Source organism: Primulina eburnea, chromosome 1 (genome assembly GCF_022965805.1).
Source record: "Primulina eburnea isolate SZY01 chromosome 1, ASM2296580v1, whole genome shotgun sequence".
Lineage (NCBI taxonomy): Eukaryota > Viridiplantae > Streptophyta > Magnoliopsida > Lamiales > Gesneriaceae > Primulina > Primulina eburnea.
The window spans coordinates 10,410,323-10,428,466 of record NC_133101.1 but is presented as its reverse complement, the minus strand read 5'-3'; the positions used below and the strand labels follow the sequence as shown (position 1 = coordinate 10,428,466).

The 18,144-nt window shown below is 39.4% G+C and overlaps 1 protein-coding gene across 1 annotated transcript; it reads right to left on the bottom strand.

Annotated features, from left to right (window-relative positions):
* Window positions 1-363: 363 nt before the first annotated feature.
* LOC140803858 (uncharacterized) lies at window positions 364-816 on the bottom strand. The gene has a single exon (XM_073159717.1). It carries the CDS (start codon window positions 814-816, stop codon window positions 364-366), a length of 453 nt encoding a protein of 150 aa, XP_073015818.1.
* Window positions 817-18,144: the final 17,328 nt, after the last annotated feature.

Below are 18,144 nucleotides of genomic sequence, written 5' to 3'. Positions count from 1 at the left end.
AATCCGAAATTTAGTGGTATTTTCCAAAAATAAGATTTTGATTTTTTTCCTAAAATCCTGGTAGTTAAACTTTTAAATTTTTCCCAAGCCTGTATTTTATACCGTGTAGACTCTTCCCTATATCTAACTATTTTCGAAAATCCTATGATATATTCTTCAAGATTTTGAGATCCAAAATTGAGTTATCTTCTTGCTTAAATCTTAATCCAGGTATAATTTTGTATATCTCCAATATTCTGTATATCTCCAACCTTGATAAGAAAATATTTCATCTTAATTAATGGGATGAGCATCCAAGATGGTACAATCCTAGTACAATTTAAATCACTAAAATATGATCACGGTCATATAAAATTATGGGTTTTACATCCCTCGCTCCTTAAGGGAAGTTTCGTCCTCGAAACTCGGGTCGGCTTGGTCTATGAAGAGGTATGGGTACTGGTTCCTCATCCTCTCTTCTAACTCCCACGTGGCTTCTCTTTCAGTGTGGTTAGACCATTGCACCTTGACGTAGGGAATGACTCGTCGCCTTAATACTTGGTCCTTGATATCCACAATTCTGATGGGAACTTCTTCGTACCTCAGTTCTTCTCCCAAGTTACTTTCGGTCATGAGTGGTTTCACTTCCAACACGTGGCTTGGATCTGAGATGTATTTCCGTAGTTGGGACACGTGAAAAACATTATGAATTCTAGACTTGTTTGGCGGTAGTGCCAATCTGTATGCCAGTGTGCCCACTTTTTCCAAAATTTCAAAGGGTCCCACATAACGGAGGTTCAGCTTCCCAGCTTTACTGAACCGAACAACTCCTTTCATAGGCGAGACTTTACGTAGGCCTTATCGCCGACGTCGAACTCCACTGGTCTTCTTTTCAGATCTGCCCAGCTCTTTTGTCTGTCTTGAGCTGCCTTGAGTTTCTCTCGGACAACTGTAACCTTGTCTACTGTTATCTGCACGAGCTCGGGCCCTACTACTGACTTTTCCCCCACTTCATCCCAATATAAGGGTGATCGGCATTTCCTCCCATACAGAGCTTCGTATGGAGCCATCCCAGTACTGCTGTGATAGCTGTTATATAAGCAAACTCGATCAATGGTAGATGATTGCTCCAATTGCTACTGAATTCTAGGGCGCATGCCCGCAGCATTTCTTCCAGGGTTTGAATTGTTCTCTCGGTTTGGCTATCGGTTTGAGGGTGATAGGCCGTGCTAAGAGTAAATTTTGTTCCAATGGCCCCTTGGAAGCTCTTCCAGAAACGTGCGACGAACCTTGGGTCTCTGTCGGACAGGATGCTCACTGGTACTCCATGAAGTCGTACAATATTGTCCATGTACAGTGTAGCCAACTTGTCCAGATTGTAGTTCATACGAACGGGTAGGAAGTGTGCAGATTTTGTAAGTCTATCCACAATTACACATATTCCGTCCTGACCTTGTCTCGACTTCGGCAACCCTACCCAAAAGTCCATGGAGATATGCTCCTATTTCCATTCAGGTATCTCCAAAGGTTGGAACAGTCCTCCAGGTCGCTGGTACTCTGCTTTGACCTGCTGACAAAATTGGCATTTAGCGACAAATTCTGCCACGTCTCTTTTCATTCCGTTCCACCAAAAATTTTCCTTAAGGTCTCGTTACATTTTTGTACTCCCTGGGTGGACTGAAAATTTGGACTTGTGTGCTTCTGATAGTATTTTTTGGCGAAGTTTATCGCTGTCTGGTATCCACAGTCGTCCTTTCATCCATAGGACTCCCTTGTCATCAATTTGTAGATCTTGAGACTTTCCGCTTTCGAATTGCTCCTTAAGTTTCTTTAACTCGGGGTCTCGGTCTGGATTTAACTTGACGGTCTCTTGCAGACATGGCCGAGCGGAGAGTGAAGCTAGAGTGATCTTGCCTCCATTTTTACGACTCAGAGAATCGGCCACCTTGTTCACTTTACCTGGGTGGTAACTTATAGTCAAGTCGTAATCCTTCAGTAGTTTGATCCACCGCCTTTGCCTCATGTTTAGTTCTTTTTGGGTGAACAAGTACTTGAGGCTCTGGTGATCTGTGAAAATTTCACACTTGGTGCCATAGAGATAGTGCCTCCAAATTTTCAAAGCAAAGACAACTGCTGCTAACTCCAGATCATGCGTAGGGTAGTTCTGCTCGTGCGGTTTCAACTGCCTTGTTGCGTAGGCGATCACTCTTCCCTCTTGCATGAGTACGCATCCCAGACCTTCCTTAGAAGCGTCACTGTATATGGTGAATTCCTTATCTTCAGGGTAAGATTAGTACTGGCGTGGATGCGAGCTTTTCTTTTAACGCCTGGAAACTTTTCTCGCAACCTTCGTCCCAGAAGAACTTGGAATTATTCTGAGTGAGTTTAGTCAGTGGTATGGCAATTGAAGAAAAACCCTCGACGAACTTCCTGTAATAACCTGCCAGTCCAAGAAAGCTCCTGATGTCTGTGGCGTTCTTCGGCTTTGGCCATTCTGTAATTGCCTCGATTTTCTTGGGGCCCACTAATACTCCTGCTTTATAGATCACATGTCCTAAAAAGGATACATTCTTCAGCCAGAACTCACATTTCTTGAAATTAGCATAGAGTTCCTTCTCTCTCAGAGTCTGTAGTGTAATGCGGAGATGCTCTTTGTGATTTTTCGCGTGGGAAGAATAGACGAGGATGTCGTTAATAAACACTACTATGTATCGGTCCAGGAATGGTTTGAACACTCTGTTCATAAGGTCCATGAAGGCTGCAGGTGCATTGGTCAGCCCAAAAGGCATCATTGTGAACTCATAATGCCCATATCTTGTTCGAAAAGCTGTTTTGGGGATATCTTCAGCCCTGATCTTCAGTTGGTGGTATCCAGTCCTCAGATCCAGTTTAGAAAAGACCGCAGCTCGCTTAAGTTGATCAAATAGGTCGTCTATCCTCGGGAGAGGGTACCTGTTCCTGATAGTGATCTTGTTCAGTTCTCTATAGTCGATGCACAATCTCATACTCCAATCTTTCTTCTTTACAAAGAGTAGTGGTGCTCCCCATGGGGACACGCTAGGTCGAACTTGCTTTTTTGTCCAGCAATTGATGGAGTTGCTCTTTTAACTCATTGAGTTCAGCTGGCGCCATCCTGTAAGGTGCTTTAGAAATCGGTGCTGCACCAGGAACCAGATTAATTTCGAACTCAACTTCGCGGTCCGGGACTATCCCTGGGAGTTATTCTGAAAAAAAATCCGGGAACTCACATACTATTGGGATTTCTTCAATCTTCAGCTCTGCTTCTCCTTGCACTTCGCTAACCATTGCTAGGTAGATATCTTCTGCGGACTTCATGGCTTTCCATGCTTGGGAAGCGGAAAGGAGTGATTTTCATTTCTTGGATTTACCATGAAACACGACTTCTTCCTGACCTGGGGTTCGGAGTTTGACTCCTTTTCCTTTACAATCTACTATTGCATTGTTTCTTGCTAACCAATCCATCCCTAGGATGATGTCGAAATCGACCATGATCAACTGTATCAAATCGGCGCGAAAATTCTGATTGCTGATACTGATTTTACAATCTCTGTAAATTTCATGGGTTTCAATGGCCCTACTTGTAGGTGTGGCTATTTGAAAGGGCTCATTTAGTTTCTCGGGCTTACATCCTAACTTCTTAGCAAATCTCTTAGACATAATAGAATGCGTAGCACCACAGTCAAATAACACATAAGCAGGTACTTGCTGAATGAATATGGTACCTAACACGACATCGCTTGCATCGTCTGTCTTGTCCTGCGTCATGGCAAACACCCTGGCATTAGGCTTATTCTCCTTTGGTTTGTAGGGGTTAGCTCCCTCATTCGACCCAGTTCCTTTATTGGGCCCGGCTGCTTGATTGGCGACAATAGGACATTCAGAAATTCAGTGCCCTGGTTTCCCACATCCGAAGCACGCGCCACTGGCCCTTCGACATTCCCCGGGGTGTCTGAAACCGCATTTTGGGCACGGTTTGTGTCCTTGGTAGTTAGTGGCTGCTGAGGGTTGCCCTGAAAAAGGTCCTCCTGATTGATTGGGTTTCCTGAACTTCTGACCACTCTGAGAAGAGTGACCGATATGCGGATGCTTGTTCTTATTCGCTCCCTCTCTTCTACGGATATCGGTTTCAGCTTGGATAGCTGCGCCCATAAGATCTGCAAAATTGGCGGGCTGATAAACTGCTAAGGCCGACTGGATTCGGCTGTTCAATCCCTTCTTGAAACGGTGCAGCTTCAAAACTTCGTCCGCCATGATTGCCGGAGCATACGATCAAAGGACATTAAACTGAGATGTGTGCTCCACTACTGACATATCTGGAGCTTGAGTGAGATTTTCAAACTCACTTAACTTCTGCAATCTGACTTCTGCTGGATAGTACTGTTTCAGAAATGTTTCTCGGAAGTTTCGCCATGTGATTGGTCCAGCAGCGGTCATGGCTGGCGAGACTGCTTCCTACCATTTAGCTGCTCTGTCTTCCAGAAAATGCACAATCACATCAACCTTGAGTGCCTCGGAAACTTCCAATAGCCTTAACTGAGTCTCGATACTCTTTAGCCAACTCTAGCCAACTTCAGGATCAGCGTCCCCTCTGAATATCGGACATCCGTTCTTTCGGAGGGACTCATAATGAAATTTGATTCCGTTCGGTGGTGGTGGTGGAGGTGGTTGATTGGCGTTCGGGTTTCCCAACCCTTGCAGTGTTGTGGCCACTATGGTGGTTATGGCCATAAGATCAACTTGGCTTATGCCCACTCTGGGAGGTGGATTTCCGCCAGTATTTGGATCTTCGTTATTGTCGTTGCGGTGGTTGGCGTACCGCGGGTTGCGATTGTTTCGTGGAGATCTTCCGGCCATTTCCTACAAGTGTACAAGTTTCTAAGGGTTTGTCGCATTTATAAGGAAGACATGAGTCATAAATGATGCAGAATCAAGATTGAGATCACTGGATAATAAGCAAATATTTTATTGATACCAAATTTCAAAGTGACCATACAACAACCGAAACGCAGAATCAAAGGTACTGAAAGTAAAGCTGAATCAAATGTCTAGTACGAAAACAAAGTGCAACATATGAAAAAAAATTCCTAGGACTAGATATCATAGGTGTCTATTCTATCTTTCCATTTCCCATGGCCACGTTGGGTGGGGCTTCTTCCTCCTTGGGATCCTCCTCCGGCACCTCCAGGTCTAACAGTCTGTAAGCTGCAGTTGGAGAGTTTGATTATCTGATTTCAACTCAGCAATCTCTTCACGGTGGAACAAAATTTTTCCTATAGCGTCATTCAACTCGTTTCTTGCATGTATACAGTTTGCCTTATTTTTCTCGATGAGCTCTTTCTTCTTCACTTTACCTTTTTCCACCTCCTTGGACAGCCTTTGATTACTCTCGGACAACTGCATAATCATATTCCATGATTCTTCAATTTTTTTGTCCTTTAGTCGTGCTTGACGTGCTTCAGACAACTCCATGGTGCGTCGATCCACTTCTTCCTTAGCCCGCTTGGCTTGCCGAGTGCTATGTCTAAAGAGTCTCGAAGCTCGGAATTATGCTCCTTAGTGAACTCGAACATTTGAAAGATCTCATCAATCCTCTTCTCTGCTGCCTCCAGCTTGGTAGTCAAGTTTTCCGCTTGTTGCCTCCTCTCGAAGTTATTAGCTCTCAGCCTTCGGATAGTCTTATCCTTGTTTCCTAGGGCCAATTCCTTTAAACGTATAGCCGCCTGAGTGCGCGTACGAGGTCGGTGATTGTCCAACTGGATCATCTCCCTATTAGTAATCGAGGATACTTTCTTACGAGCAGTGACACGCATACGAGCCATATCCTGGAAACAATAAAAAGAAAATGCTCAGAATATCATAAATAAGACAAAATAAAAATATCAGGGTCATATAGAGTCAAGTATATAAAAATAATTAAAATTTTCGAAAATTTCCAAAAATGGAAAGTTTTGAGATAGACATATGGATTTGAAGCATATGTCGAGAGGATTCCAGAACAGTTGAAGGAATCGAATTCGGAGTTTCCTACGAAAAATTATAGGGGTTACGAATCTTTCCTAAAACGGCAAAAATGAGGTTTCTGTGGCTTAAATGAATGAATTTCGCGGTTTCGACCCCTACCTCACGATGAAGTGGTGAAAATCACTCGTTGGGCCGTTTCGGAGGGGATAACGTCAGCCTCGTGTTAAAATTCCACCGAATTTTTTTTTCGTCGGTTTTGTTTTTTTTTCGAAAATCGATTTTTCCCACTCGGATTATGAACCTGACGGCTCTGATACCACTTAAATGTCAAGCCCCGCGACCGGGGTTAGTCGACATCGGCGTTGTTTATCAATCACACAATCGAAAACAACCAGCCTCGTAGCACAGTATAAACCGAAAACCAGTTTATCTCATAAATCGCAAAAAAATACCAATGTCTTTACAACTGAAAATAATTAAATGCGGAAACATCTTACAACTGAAATTACGAAAATTCAAAATCCAAATACTACAATTCTCGAATTATATCACCAGCCCCAGATTTGTTCTGATTCTTCTTCCTCAACGTGCTCTTCGGATTTATCTGGGGAGGGGATTAAGGGTTGAGTATTTGGGAATACTCAGCAAGTGGGGGTCGTTCGAGCACAATATAACAACATGCATAAAATTTCGAAATCACATGACTTACATAACATCATTCATATCACATGCACAACATTTACCAGACACTGAGATTCCTCAACTTTCTATGGTTTACTGATATCAGTCCCTAATTTTTACTCCTCTAAGGGGATGAGGCCAAATCGGTTATATCCCCACCGTATGAGGGTCATATCATGGTTGGGATTATCTCCCATATATAGTCGAATCCTCATAGTGTCCAAAACCACATGACAACCAACACAAGAATGGAGTAGAAGAAGAAGGTGTACTCGACCGTATTTTCATAAAAACGAAGAAACATGTATAATGAATTTTAATCTTTAAAACAAGCCCACTAATTACCTTAGATCTTGTAGAAAAAAACGTGAGAAAGAGAGGGTTCCTTGCACTGGAATTTTCGAACCATAGCTTCGGGTTTGGACTGCAGCAGCGCTTCGCTTCTTCGCACACTGAGAGACCAAGCCCTCGAAAATCCTAAGAAATCTAGGAGAGAAACTCGAAAATTTGGAGTAGAGAATGGTGTGATTTTCGATTTATATGGTCCTCCTATTTATAGGGGTTGGCTGCTATCCTGATCGTGTATCATCCTTGCGTTTGAATTCTGAATCAAATCTGAATCTAAGATACTTATAAATCTTTTATCCCTGATCATGGATAATATTTCGAAACCTAGATATCCTTCCCTTGGATAATTTTGAATTATGCCTTGTCCAACCTGAAAAATTTCGAATTTTGTGTCTAATTTTCAATATTCGGTAGACTTTTTATTTCCTAATATAATAAAATTATCTTTCTTAAATCCCAAATAAATTCAGTGGTTTCAAAAATAAGTTTTGATTTTTTTCCTAAAATCCTGATAGTTAAACTTTTAAATTTTTTTAAGTCTGTATTTTATACCGGGCAGACTCTTCCCTATAACTAACTATTTTCGAAAATCCTGTGATATATTCTTCAAGATTTTGAGATCCAAGATTGAGTTATCTTCTTGCTTAAATCTTTATCCAGGCATAATTTTGTATATCTCGAATATTCTGTATATCTCCAACCTTGATAAGAAAATATTTCATCTTAATTAATGGGATGAGCATCCAAGATGGTACAATCCTAGTACAATTTAAATCACTAAAATATGATCACGGTCATATAAAATTATGGGTTACAATTTCTCCTTTTTTTTCTCACTGAAATCTGTGTACCTGGTGTTAGAAAAAAAATGTGTATCCTCCTAAAACGAGGTTACAATGTGAAAATATGAACAGTTATGGCTGCAAGAAAACTTATGGAAATCAGTGGGCTAATACTTGATTCAAAAGCTTTTATCTTGTTCTAATTCGTTGCATGCTAGTTCTGTTGGTAGACTCTGTAAGATCTGCAACACATAGTTTCATTTTCGGAATTGCAATCTATTTCATGTAGATCATCAGAAAGCAAAGAAAATTCCAAGAAAAAATTTAAAATGGTTTTTCATTCAAGAAGTTACTTGTGTAGGTATGCTTAATATTTCTCAACCCAGATTTTAATGTTTTCCTATTCGGTGACAAAGATCTGTAGCCCATAAAGATCTGTATGGCGAACCAAAGAAACCAAAAATGGCTTCAAGAATTTATCTCTTAATTTCATCAGAAAGCAAAAAAAACATAAAATGCATTCAAGAAATTGCTTGTTTAGTTTTAATTGTTATTATTTCCCAACTCTTTACGAACTTAAATATGGCACAAGGCTGTTCCAAGTTTATGGCCAACTCCACTCAAATTCCTTTATCTGCAAATTTCAATGGAGCTACACGGTTTTTCATTCCTAAATCATATTCATTAATTGAGATTTCAAGCCTCAAATTGATTTATGGGGCCCAAAACATCATATGGCCATGCATATATAAACTCCTCTTTGGTTTAAAAATATGAGCCATCTAAAATTTAGTAAATGCTGTTGAATTAGCAGCAAACAAAGGTGCCACACCCTATCAATAGAACTTAATATACCAAGCATCTATGTGTGGTTCCAACTTCCTGTTTCTTGGTTAGCAGATAACACTGTAAATCTTGGTGGGGTGACTTAGAAATATCCAGAGTTCCAAGAAATACCTGAGAGGTGTAGGTTGTTGCAACATATTGGGTCCTACAAAACTTTGTGGCTGAAAGTGGGGGGAAGATGATTTTGAAATGACAGATGTTTCATCATAATTTTGATGATTTGAAGACAAATTCATGTGATTCTTCATGTGCTCATGTTAGCCTTAATTTCCACCAGCTACCCTATTCCCACCAGTTATTTTTCTGGACCACTATCAAGATTTTAAAGCATAATAAATGGCAATGATATTCATCTATATGTATTCCTCAATTCCAAGCTTAATTCAAACAAACAAACTAATTACTCCTCAAACATTTCTGATTCCAGTTTCCAAAAAACCTTCTTGCATTTCCTGCTCTTGCGTCAGCTAAAAAGAGTTTAATACTAGAAATGGCCATTCGACAAATGCTTAAACGATCTCTATCAAGTGAGAAAAGATCGAATTCGATAGGATCTACTAATGTTCCGAAAGGATATTGTGCTGTTTACGTGGGAAAGAGTGAATATAAGCAACGATTCGTCATTCCTGTATCATTTTTGAACCATCATTCATTTCAAGATTTGTTATTCCATGCTGAAGAAGAATACGGATTTTGTCATCCGATGGGTGGCCTCACCATTCCTTGCAGTGAAGAATTGTTTGTTGATGTCACCTCTTTGCTTGAGAAGAACATGATTTATTATTGACTAGATTTTTAGTCCTTTAGCATAGAAAATTATATAATAGTTAGCTAGTTTGATGTTTACAGTATTCTTATCCATTGAAATTGGAAAACTTCGGTATTTAATGTGACAATTATAATTTTATTCAAACGCATTATCTTGTTCCGCAGCATATATTCTTTTTCCAGCTCTCTGTAAGGTTTTACACACACTATCTTAGCTTGAAGTCTTAACCTTAATTTAAGGAACAGATTTAAGTAAACAGATCCGGTTCATTTTGAATATTTTGCTTGAAATGCATGATTTTTAACTACTTTGAATCATGTAGATGCAATCTATAATGTGACATGAGACAATGAGATGCTGAATGAACTTCCTTTTTAAGGGGGAAAAAACTGGACTGTTAGGATAACCCCAATATATATAAATAAAACTTATAGCACAAAGGAGCTCATCTATTAATGAAGGGTGGATTAGAATAGATCTCCCTAATGATTGCATGTACTGATGCAATCTTTTTATCCACATTTGATTTTATTTCAGATTTCATATGTCCGAAACATTAATATATAATTTACAGTTCATCAGACATTATCCATCTTAATGTATATATGGTAGAAAAATAAAGACTTCATAAACTTAGTATCCATCATGTTCTCTTTTCACATGGCGGCCGCCAGAGGGATTAGCAGACAGACAACATCTTTAATAAATGTAGTTTTTGTGTTATTCTAAGATTCGTAGAAGACCAGAATTAGACAGATTATAGGATTTCAAAGAAAGTCAAGCTGATTTCTTTGAGGACCCTTTGGCTGTTTGTTGCTGAAATTGGTAGGGAACACTGTCTCAGACATGGCTTGTGATTCGAGGTAGACAAAATCATGTTCGTCTTCATGTTCTTGTGTTTCTCAAATTTTCTAGCCACAACTGATCTACTCGACTCTCCGCCTCTTGATTCGAACTACTTTCTTAAAATCCACCTATTGTTGGAAATTTGAATAAAAATTATATGTCATGAATGTGGGAGTGCCTTTTGGTTCTCCACATTCTTGAGTTGGTTGTGGCTCATTATTGTGGAGTGTCTTTTGACTTTCCACATTCTTGAGTTACTTGAAAACTTGTGGCTCTTCATATTCTTGAGTTAATGGGAAGATTAATTGAGTTAATTAATCTTGCATGACTCTTGGTATGCTTTTTGGGGGCTTATAAATAGTGTGCTCATTTCCCCATTTCAAGTACATGAAAATCTTTTCTCTCAAGTATTCTCTTGCATTTCATATTGTTAGCTTTTCTTTTGGCCTCCGTTAAATCTCGGTGATAAAGTAAAGGTACGCTTTCAGTTCGTCGTAGTAGTGTCTCGTGCTAAGTCACTGCTGGTTGTTCCGTTGTATCCTGGGAAAGAGACGTCCAAGTTCATCCTCGAAGCACATCCCGGAGGGGACGAATCTGTTTTAAGGACACTGTATGTCACGCCCCGAGACCGGGGTTAGTCGACACCGGCGTTGTTCAACAATCATATAATCGTCAAACAACAAGCCTCGTAGTTCAGTATAAACCAAAACCAGTCTATTTCATAAATAACTCAAAATAATCTTGTCTTACAGTGATAAATTCCAAAACGAAATAAAATGTGCGGAAGCAGTGTACAACTTGAATCGAAACTTAGGAAGAACATAAGCGAGAAATCTTCATATCTCAAGACTTCCTCACCAACTCCAAAGCATGTCTTATTTCATCCTCGTCTACTTGATCTTCATTCTTATCTGGGGAGAAATGTAAGGGGTGAGTGTTTGGGAAACACTCAGCAAGTGGGGGCCGATCGATTACCACAAATACATATAAATATAATTTAAAACCCATATTGCAAACTGATTTTTCAAAACATAGTATCTTATATCAGATCAGAATCGGAATCGAAGTGCGAAACAAAGATTATCAGACAATTCAGAACAGAACGAATCAGAACAAATGAAAATACTGTTATTCATCTCGTTATCCATGGTCAAATTGTCCCCAATATGTTAGTCCTCTAAGGGGTGAGGCCAAAACACAGTTTTATACCCACTGATGGGGGCCGAAACACAGTTTTATACCCACTGATGGGGGCCGGAACACAGTTTTATACCCACTGATGAGGGCCGAAACACAGTTTTATACCCACTGATGGGGGCCATATATAATTTACAATCGTCGTTCCATATCCCACTCGAATCATAACAGTGCACCACAAAATCAGATGTATCAAACAACATTTATCGGAATTTTTGAATGAACTCAGCAGAATCAAAGAACATTGGAAATAGAAGAACATATCGTACATCGATCGAGATTTTATAAAATATATAATAGCATTTTCCGAAGATGATTTGACACACATAGACGCATGTCATGAAATACTTATACAAAGTTTAAGTTACAAAGAAATACATATCAAAAGCCCACTTAACTGATTTCGTTTGGGTTAAGGCGCTAGAAGGACATGCTAAAAGAACTTCGTTCGAACAAGGTTGCGGTAGAGCTTCGACTAGGCTGCTGCAAAATGCTAAATTTCGAATTCTTGAAATTATGGGGAGGGAGTTTGCTTCTTATATAGGCTTGAATAATCAACTATAAAGGTAAACCCGGATCACTCCAAGAATGTCGCTGATTGCTTAATCAACGTGATGATTGCACTTTTCTCTCCCGAATGAACGTGGCCTCTTCTTGATTCAAGATACACACCCGAGATTCATGCTGTAATGGTGAGTGATTTTGGCTCCCTTAAGTGCAAATGGAGAGTGATTTTGGGCTGCATGAATCTCCTCCAAGATTGGTGTCCTTCCATATTGCACGGTCTTCACATTTGATACCACTTAAATGTCATTACTCATGGTCATTAACCTCCTTTTAATAACACCTATTCATGGCCATTAGCATCATATTTAAAATGCCTATTAATGATCATTAACCTCTTCTTAATTATCATTATTTTTCTTTTAATATAGCTAGTTTAATGGTTCATTTGTTGTGGTTTAGTTTAGTCATTAAGAATAGTGATAAAAGGTCAATAATGAGGGAAAAAATGATTATACGAATTTCCAAGATTATGATTGCATGGAACACGAATAATGTTGTGCCAAAAATGAGCTGAAATTTCCTATGACATATATCGATTTTCTCGTTGCAAGATTTCGGGTTTTCACACTGTATTTTCATACAGGCCTCGGTTTGTTTTATTTTAAGCATTGTGCTACTGTTTTGTTCATACTACTAGTTCGTTGGTTTTAGTATACCTTTCTGTTTATTCCATACATTTTGTATAACAATCTTAAAACAGATTACTCATTACGTGTTGTTTCAGATATGGCTACTGAAACCAACGTGCAAAGGGAAACTGGTCATGTTGTCCCTCCTCAAGTTGTCCCTCATGGTACCCCACGTGCTGCAGCGGTTACTGTTCCAGCAAGTCACGGTGAAAAACCTGAGAAGTTTACTGGTGTGGACTTCAAAAGGTGGCAGCAGAAGATGCTGTTTTACTTGACGATGCTGAACCTGGCTAGATTCCTCACGGAGGATGCTCCTAAACTCAACGAGGGTGAGGGAGATGTTGAATCTGTTAGTGCGGTTGAGGCATGGAATCATTCTGATTTCTTGTGCCGAAACTATGTACTAAACGGATTGGCAGATTCGCTCTACAACGTGTTTTGCGAAAAGAAAACGGCTAAAGAGCTGTGGGAATCCCTTGACAGAAAGTACAAAACCGAGGATGCCGGGGCCAAGAAGTTTCTTGTTGGTCGCTTTCTGGACTTTAAAATGGTGGATTCAAAGCCGGTTATCAGCCAAGTTCAAGAACTCCAAGTGATTCTTCACGAGATTCACGGTGAGGGGATGACTTTGAGCGAATCATTCCAAGTGGCTGCTATTGTTGAGAAGCTACCACCAGCTTGGAAGGATTTCAAAAACTACTTGAAGCACAAGCGGAATGAATGAATGTGGAAGAACTCATTGTTCGACTTCGCATCGAGGAAGACAACAAGAGTTCGGAAAGACGATTATTTTCTCCTGTTGCCGCTAAGGCAAATGTTGTCGAGCATGGCCAAAGCTCGAAAAAGAGAACATTTTCCTCCTCCAGCAAAAGGTTGAACATGGGACCAAAGGAGGCGTGTCAAAGAAAAGGTTCTATGGAAAATGCTACAACTGTGATGGTATGGGTCACAAGGCATCTGAATGTAAGAAGCCGAAGAGAAACCGAGAGGCGAATGTGGTAGAGAACATTGCTCATGAGGTTTCGAACATGAATCTCTGTGCTGTAATATCAGAGGTTAATCTGGTGGGTTCAAACACCAGGGAGTGGTGGATCGACACTGGTGCCACTCGCCATGTTTGCTCCGACAAGGAGATGTTTGCTACTCTTGAGGAATCTGAGAATGGGGAAAAGTTATTCATGGGAAATTCCGCCACTTCTGAAATCAAAGGTCAAGGGAAAGTTGTTCTGAAGATGACATCTGGAAAAGAACTGACTCTAAACAATGTGTTGTATGTACCGGACATTCGCAAGAACTTGGTGTCCGGGTCGCTTCTTAACAAGCATGGTTTCCGCATTGTCTTCGAGTCAGATAAGGTGGTTTTGTCAAAGACTGGAATGTTTGTTGGCAAAGGTTATGTTTGTAATGGTTTATTCAAACTAAATGTAATGGCTATTAAGCCCGTGATGAATAAAGTTAACACTTTTGCTTACTTGCTTGAGTCTTCTTGTTTATGGCATGGTAGACTTGGACACGTTAATTATGATACAATTCGTAGATTAATTAACATGAAAAGCATTCCTGCATTTCAAATGGATAAACAACACAAATGTGAAACTTGTGTTGAGGCAAAACTAACGAGATCATCTTTTCGAACTATTGAAAGAAATAGTGAACCACTTGATATAATTCACAGTGATGTATGTGATTTAAAAGGTGTACAAACTCGTGGTGGAAATAAATACTTCATTACTTTTGTTGACGATAGCACAAAATTTTGTTATGTGTATCTCCTCAAAAGTAAGGATGAAGCTATTGACAAATTTGTCCAATATAAGAGAGAAGTTGAAAATCAACTTAGCAAGAAAACTAAGGTGCTAAGAAGTGATCGTGGAGGTGAATATGAATCACCATTTGCTGAGTTTTGTGCTCAACATGGTATCAAACACGAAAGAACTGCACCTTATTCTCCTCAGCAAAATGGCATTGCAGAGAGAAAGAATCGCACTTTAAAAGAAATGATGAATGCGTTGCTATTAAGTTCTGGTTTACCACAGAACATGACCTTTTAAATAAGGTGCCCCGGAAGAAGCTAGATAAAAGCCCATACGAGTTATGGAAAGGTAGAAGTCCTTCTTACCAATACTTGCGAGTGTGGGGGTGTCTTGCCAAGGTAGCAGTACCCACTCCAAAGAAAGTAAAGATAGGACCAAAAACTGTGGATTGCATTTTCATTGGATATGCATAAAACAGTAGTGCGTATCGTTTTCTTGTACATGAATCTCAAATACCTGATATTCACAAGAATACGATAATGGAATCAAGAAATGCTTCGTTCTTTGAACACATGTTTCCATATAAATCTAAGGAAGAACCAAGTTCATCCAAAAGATTGTATGAAACAATTGATGAAGAACAAGAGCTTGATCAAGACATTGAACCTAGACGTAACAAGAGAGCTAGGACTGAGAAATCCTTTGATCCGGATTTCATCACTTTCATGATGGAAAGTGAACCTCAAAGCTTCAAGGAAGCAATTAGTTCATCTGAGGGAGCTCTATGGAAAGAGACTATCAATTCCGAAATGGAATCCATTTTACAAAACCATACGTGGGAATTAGTAAATCTTCCTCCGGGAAGCAAACCACTAGGCTGTAAATGGGTTTTCAAAAGAAAAATGAAATCAGATGGAACCATAGATAAGTATAAAGCCAGATTGGTAATTAAAGGTTACCATCAACGTGAAGGGCTTGATTACTTCGACACATATTCTCCTGTATCGAGAATAACATCTATTCGAGTGATACTTGCGATTGCCGCCTTGCGGAATCTTGAAGTACACCAAATGGACGTAAGGACTGCTTTTCTAAATGGGGATTTAGAAGAGGAAATTTACATGGAACAACCTGAGGGATTTTCTGCGAATGGGCAAGAAAATAAGGTATGTAAACTGGTGAAGTCTCTGTATGGCTTAAAACAAGCACCAAAGCAATGACACGAAAAATTTGATAAAACCATGATGGAAAGTGGATTTAAATTCAGTGAATGTGACAAATGTGTATACATAAAAAACACTGAAAATGGATATATCATTTTATGTCTTTACGTAGATGACATACTTATCATTGGTAGTAATGATAAGATGATCAAATCCACCAATAAGTTATTGAATTCAAGATTTGACATGAAAGATTTGGGCTTAGCCGATGTAATCCTTGGAATTAAAATCCATAGAACATCAGAAGGGATAATCCTAAGTCAATCACATTATGTTGACAAAATACTTGAGAAGTTCAATAATGATGACTCTGCATTGGCTAGAACACCGATAGATACCAGTCAACATCTATCAAAGAATAGAGGTGAAAGTATGTCTCAATTAGAATACTCTCGAGTCATTGGAAGTCTGATGTACTTGATGAGTTGTACAAGACCAGACATAGCCTATGCAGTGAGCAAATTGAGTAGATTCACGAGTAATCCAGGAGTTGAACACTGGAAAGCAATTATCAGATTGCTAAGATACTTAAGGTACACTCGTGATCATGGGCTGCACTATACAAGATATCCTGCTGTTATTGAAGGATACAGTGATGCTAATTGGATATCTGATATGAAAGATTCAAAATCTACAAGTGGATTCGTATTCACTTTAGGAGATGCAGCAATTGCGTGGAAATCTTCTAAACAAACTGTAATAGCCAGATCCACGATGGAATCTGAGTTTATAGCTCTTGACAAGTGTGGTGAAGAGGCTGAATGGCTGCGTCATTTTTTAGAAGATGTTCCAGAATGGGAAAAACCTGTGCCGGCTATATGCATACATTGTGATAGCCAATCTGCGATTGTAAGGGCACAAAATAATATGTATAATGGTAAGTCTAGGCATATACGTCGTAGACATAATACCATTAGACAACTACTCTCAACTGGAGTTATCTCTGTAGACTATGTAAAGTCAAAGGATAATATAGCGGATCCGCTAACCAAAGGGTTAAACAGAGAGTTAGTTGCGAAAATGTCAAGGGGAATGGGGCTCAAGCCTATAGAATAAATTGGTGCGAAGGAAAACCCAACCTACGCTGACTGGAGATCCCAAGAACTAGGTTCAATGGGACAACCTAATCGCATTAATTTGGAGAATCACTGTGGGGGTTATCCCTAGTCCATTCCTATTATGAAACAGTGAATGTTGAGGATAAGCTTACGGCTTTTAATGATTCTGATGAGAAGAATATAGAATCACCTATGTGAGAGAGAAGTGGGGCCGCTTCGAAGGAATTGCAAGGCTCAATTCTAGACCCTCTCGCAGAACCAGGCGTATGTTCATGGCCAAAACGAACACAATCATGAGAACTGAATAGTATCAGGGAGAGTCTTGTGTGAAATATATCTTAATTTACATAAACGGCAGAACAGTTCAAGGACATCATGTCTACTGGTCAGCTAGTAAAGCAAATATATTTCATGAGGGAAGGTTCAAAGGATAACACCTACCTATCCTATGCAGGATTCAACTGTAGAACTTTGTCACCGAGATTTATATCAATTTTCATTCATGTGGGGGATTGTTGGAAATTTGAATAAAAATTATATGTCATGAATGTGGGAGTGCCTTTTGGTTCTCCACATTCTTGAGTTGGTTGTGACTCATTATTGTGGAGTGTCTTTTGACTTTCCACATTCTTGAGTTACTTGAAAACTTGTGGCTCTTCATATTCTTGAGTTAATGGGAAGATTAATTGAGTTAATTAATCTTGCATGACTCTTGGTATGCTTTTTGGGGGCTTATAAATAGTGTGCTCATTTCCCCATTTCAAGTACATGAAAATCTTTTCTCTCAAGTATTCTCTTGCATTTCATATTATTAGCTTTTCTTTTGGCCTCCGTTAAATCTCGGTGATAAAGTAAAGGTACGCTTTCAGTTCGTCGTAGTAGTGTCTCGTGCTAAGTCACTGCTGGTTGTTCCGTTGTATCCTGGGAAAGAGACGTCCAAGTTCATCCTCGAAGCACATCCCGGAGGGGACGAATCTGTTTTAAGGACACCGTATTTTCATACAGGCCTCGGTTTGTTTTATTTTAAGCATTGTGCTACTGTTTTGTTCATACTACTAGTTCGTTGGTTTTAGTATACCTTTCTGTTTATTCCATACATTTTGTATAACACCTATATGTACCAATAGATTCTGAGACCTAAACACATCAACAGATCGATCATAAAAAAACCTCAGCTTTCTCAAATCCAAGAAACTTGCCCTCACTTGCTTTTTCATATCAGTGGCCATTCCAAAAGTCCTTAGGCCAGCTTTAGGGATTCTAGACTGCTTATCCCGTTATCCGTTCAAATCAATGTAAATGTTATTGGAAAATTATTTGCAATTATAAATACACAAGAAATTTTGGTAATTGATGCGCCAACTTTTTATTCAAATGCATCATTATCTTGTTCTAGTTGTTATTATGAATTATTTGTCCAACACTTTCCTAGCTTTCAAACACACATGTGAGAGAAATTTAATGATTGCTTATTTTTCTATTT

Excerpts from the sequence above, each read along its gene's own strand:
- LOC140803858 (XM_073159717.1), bottom strand. The coding sequence starts at position 816 with ATGAAAGGAGTTGTTCGGTTCAGTAAAGCTGGGAAGCTGAACCTCCGT.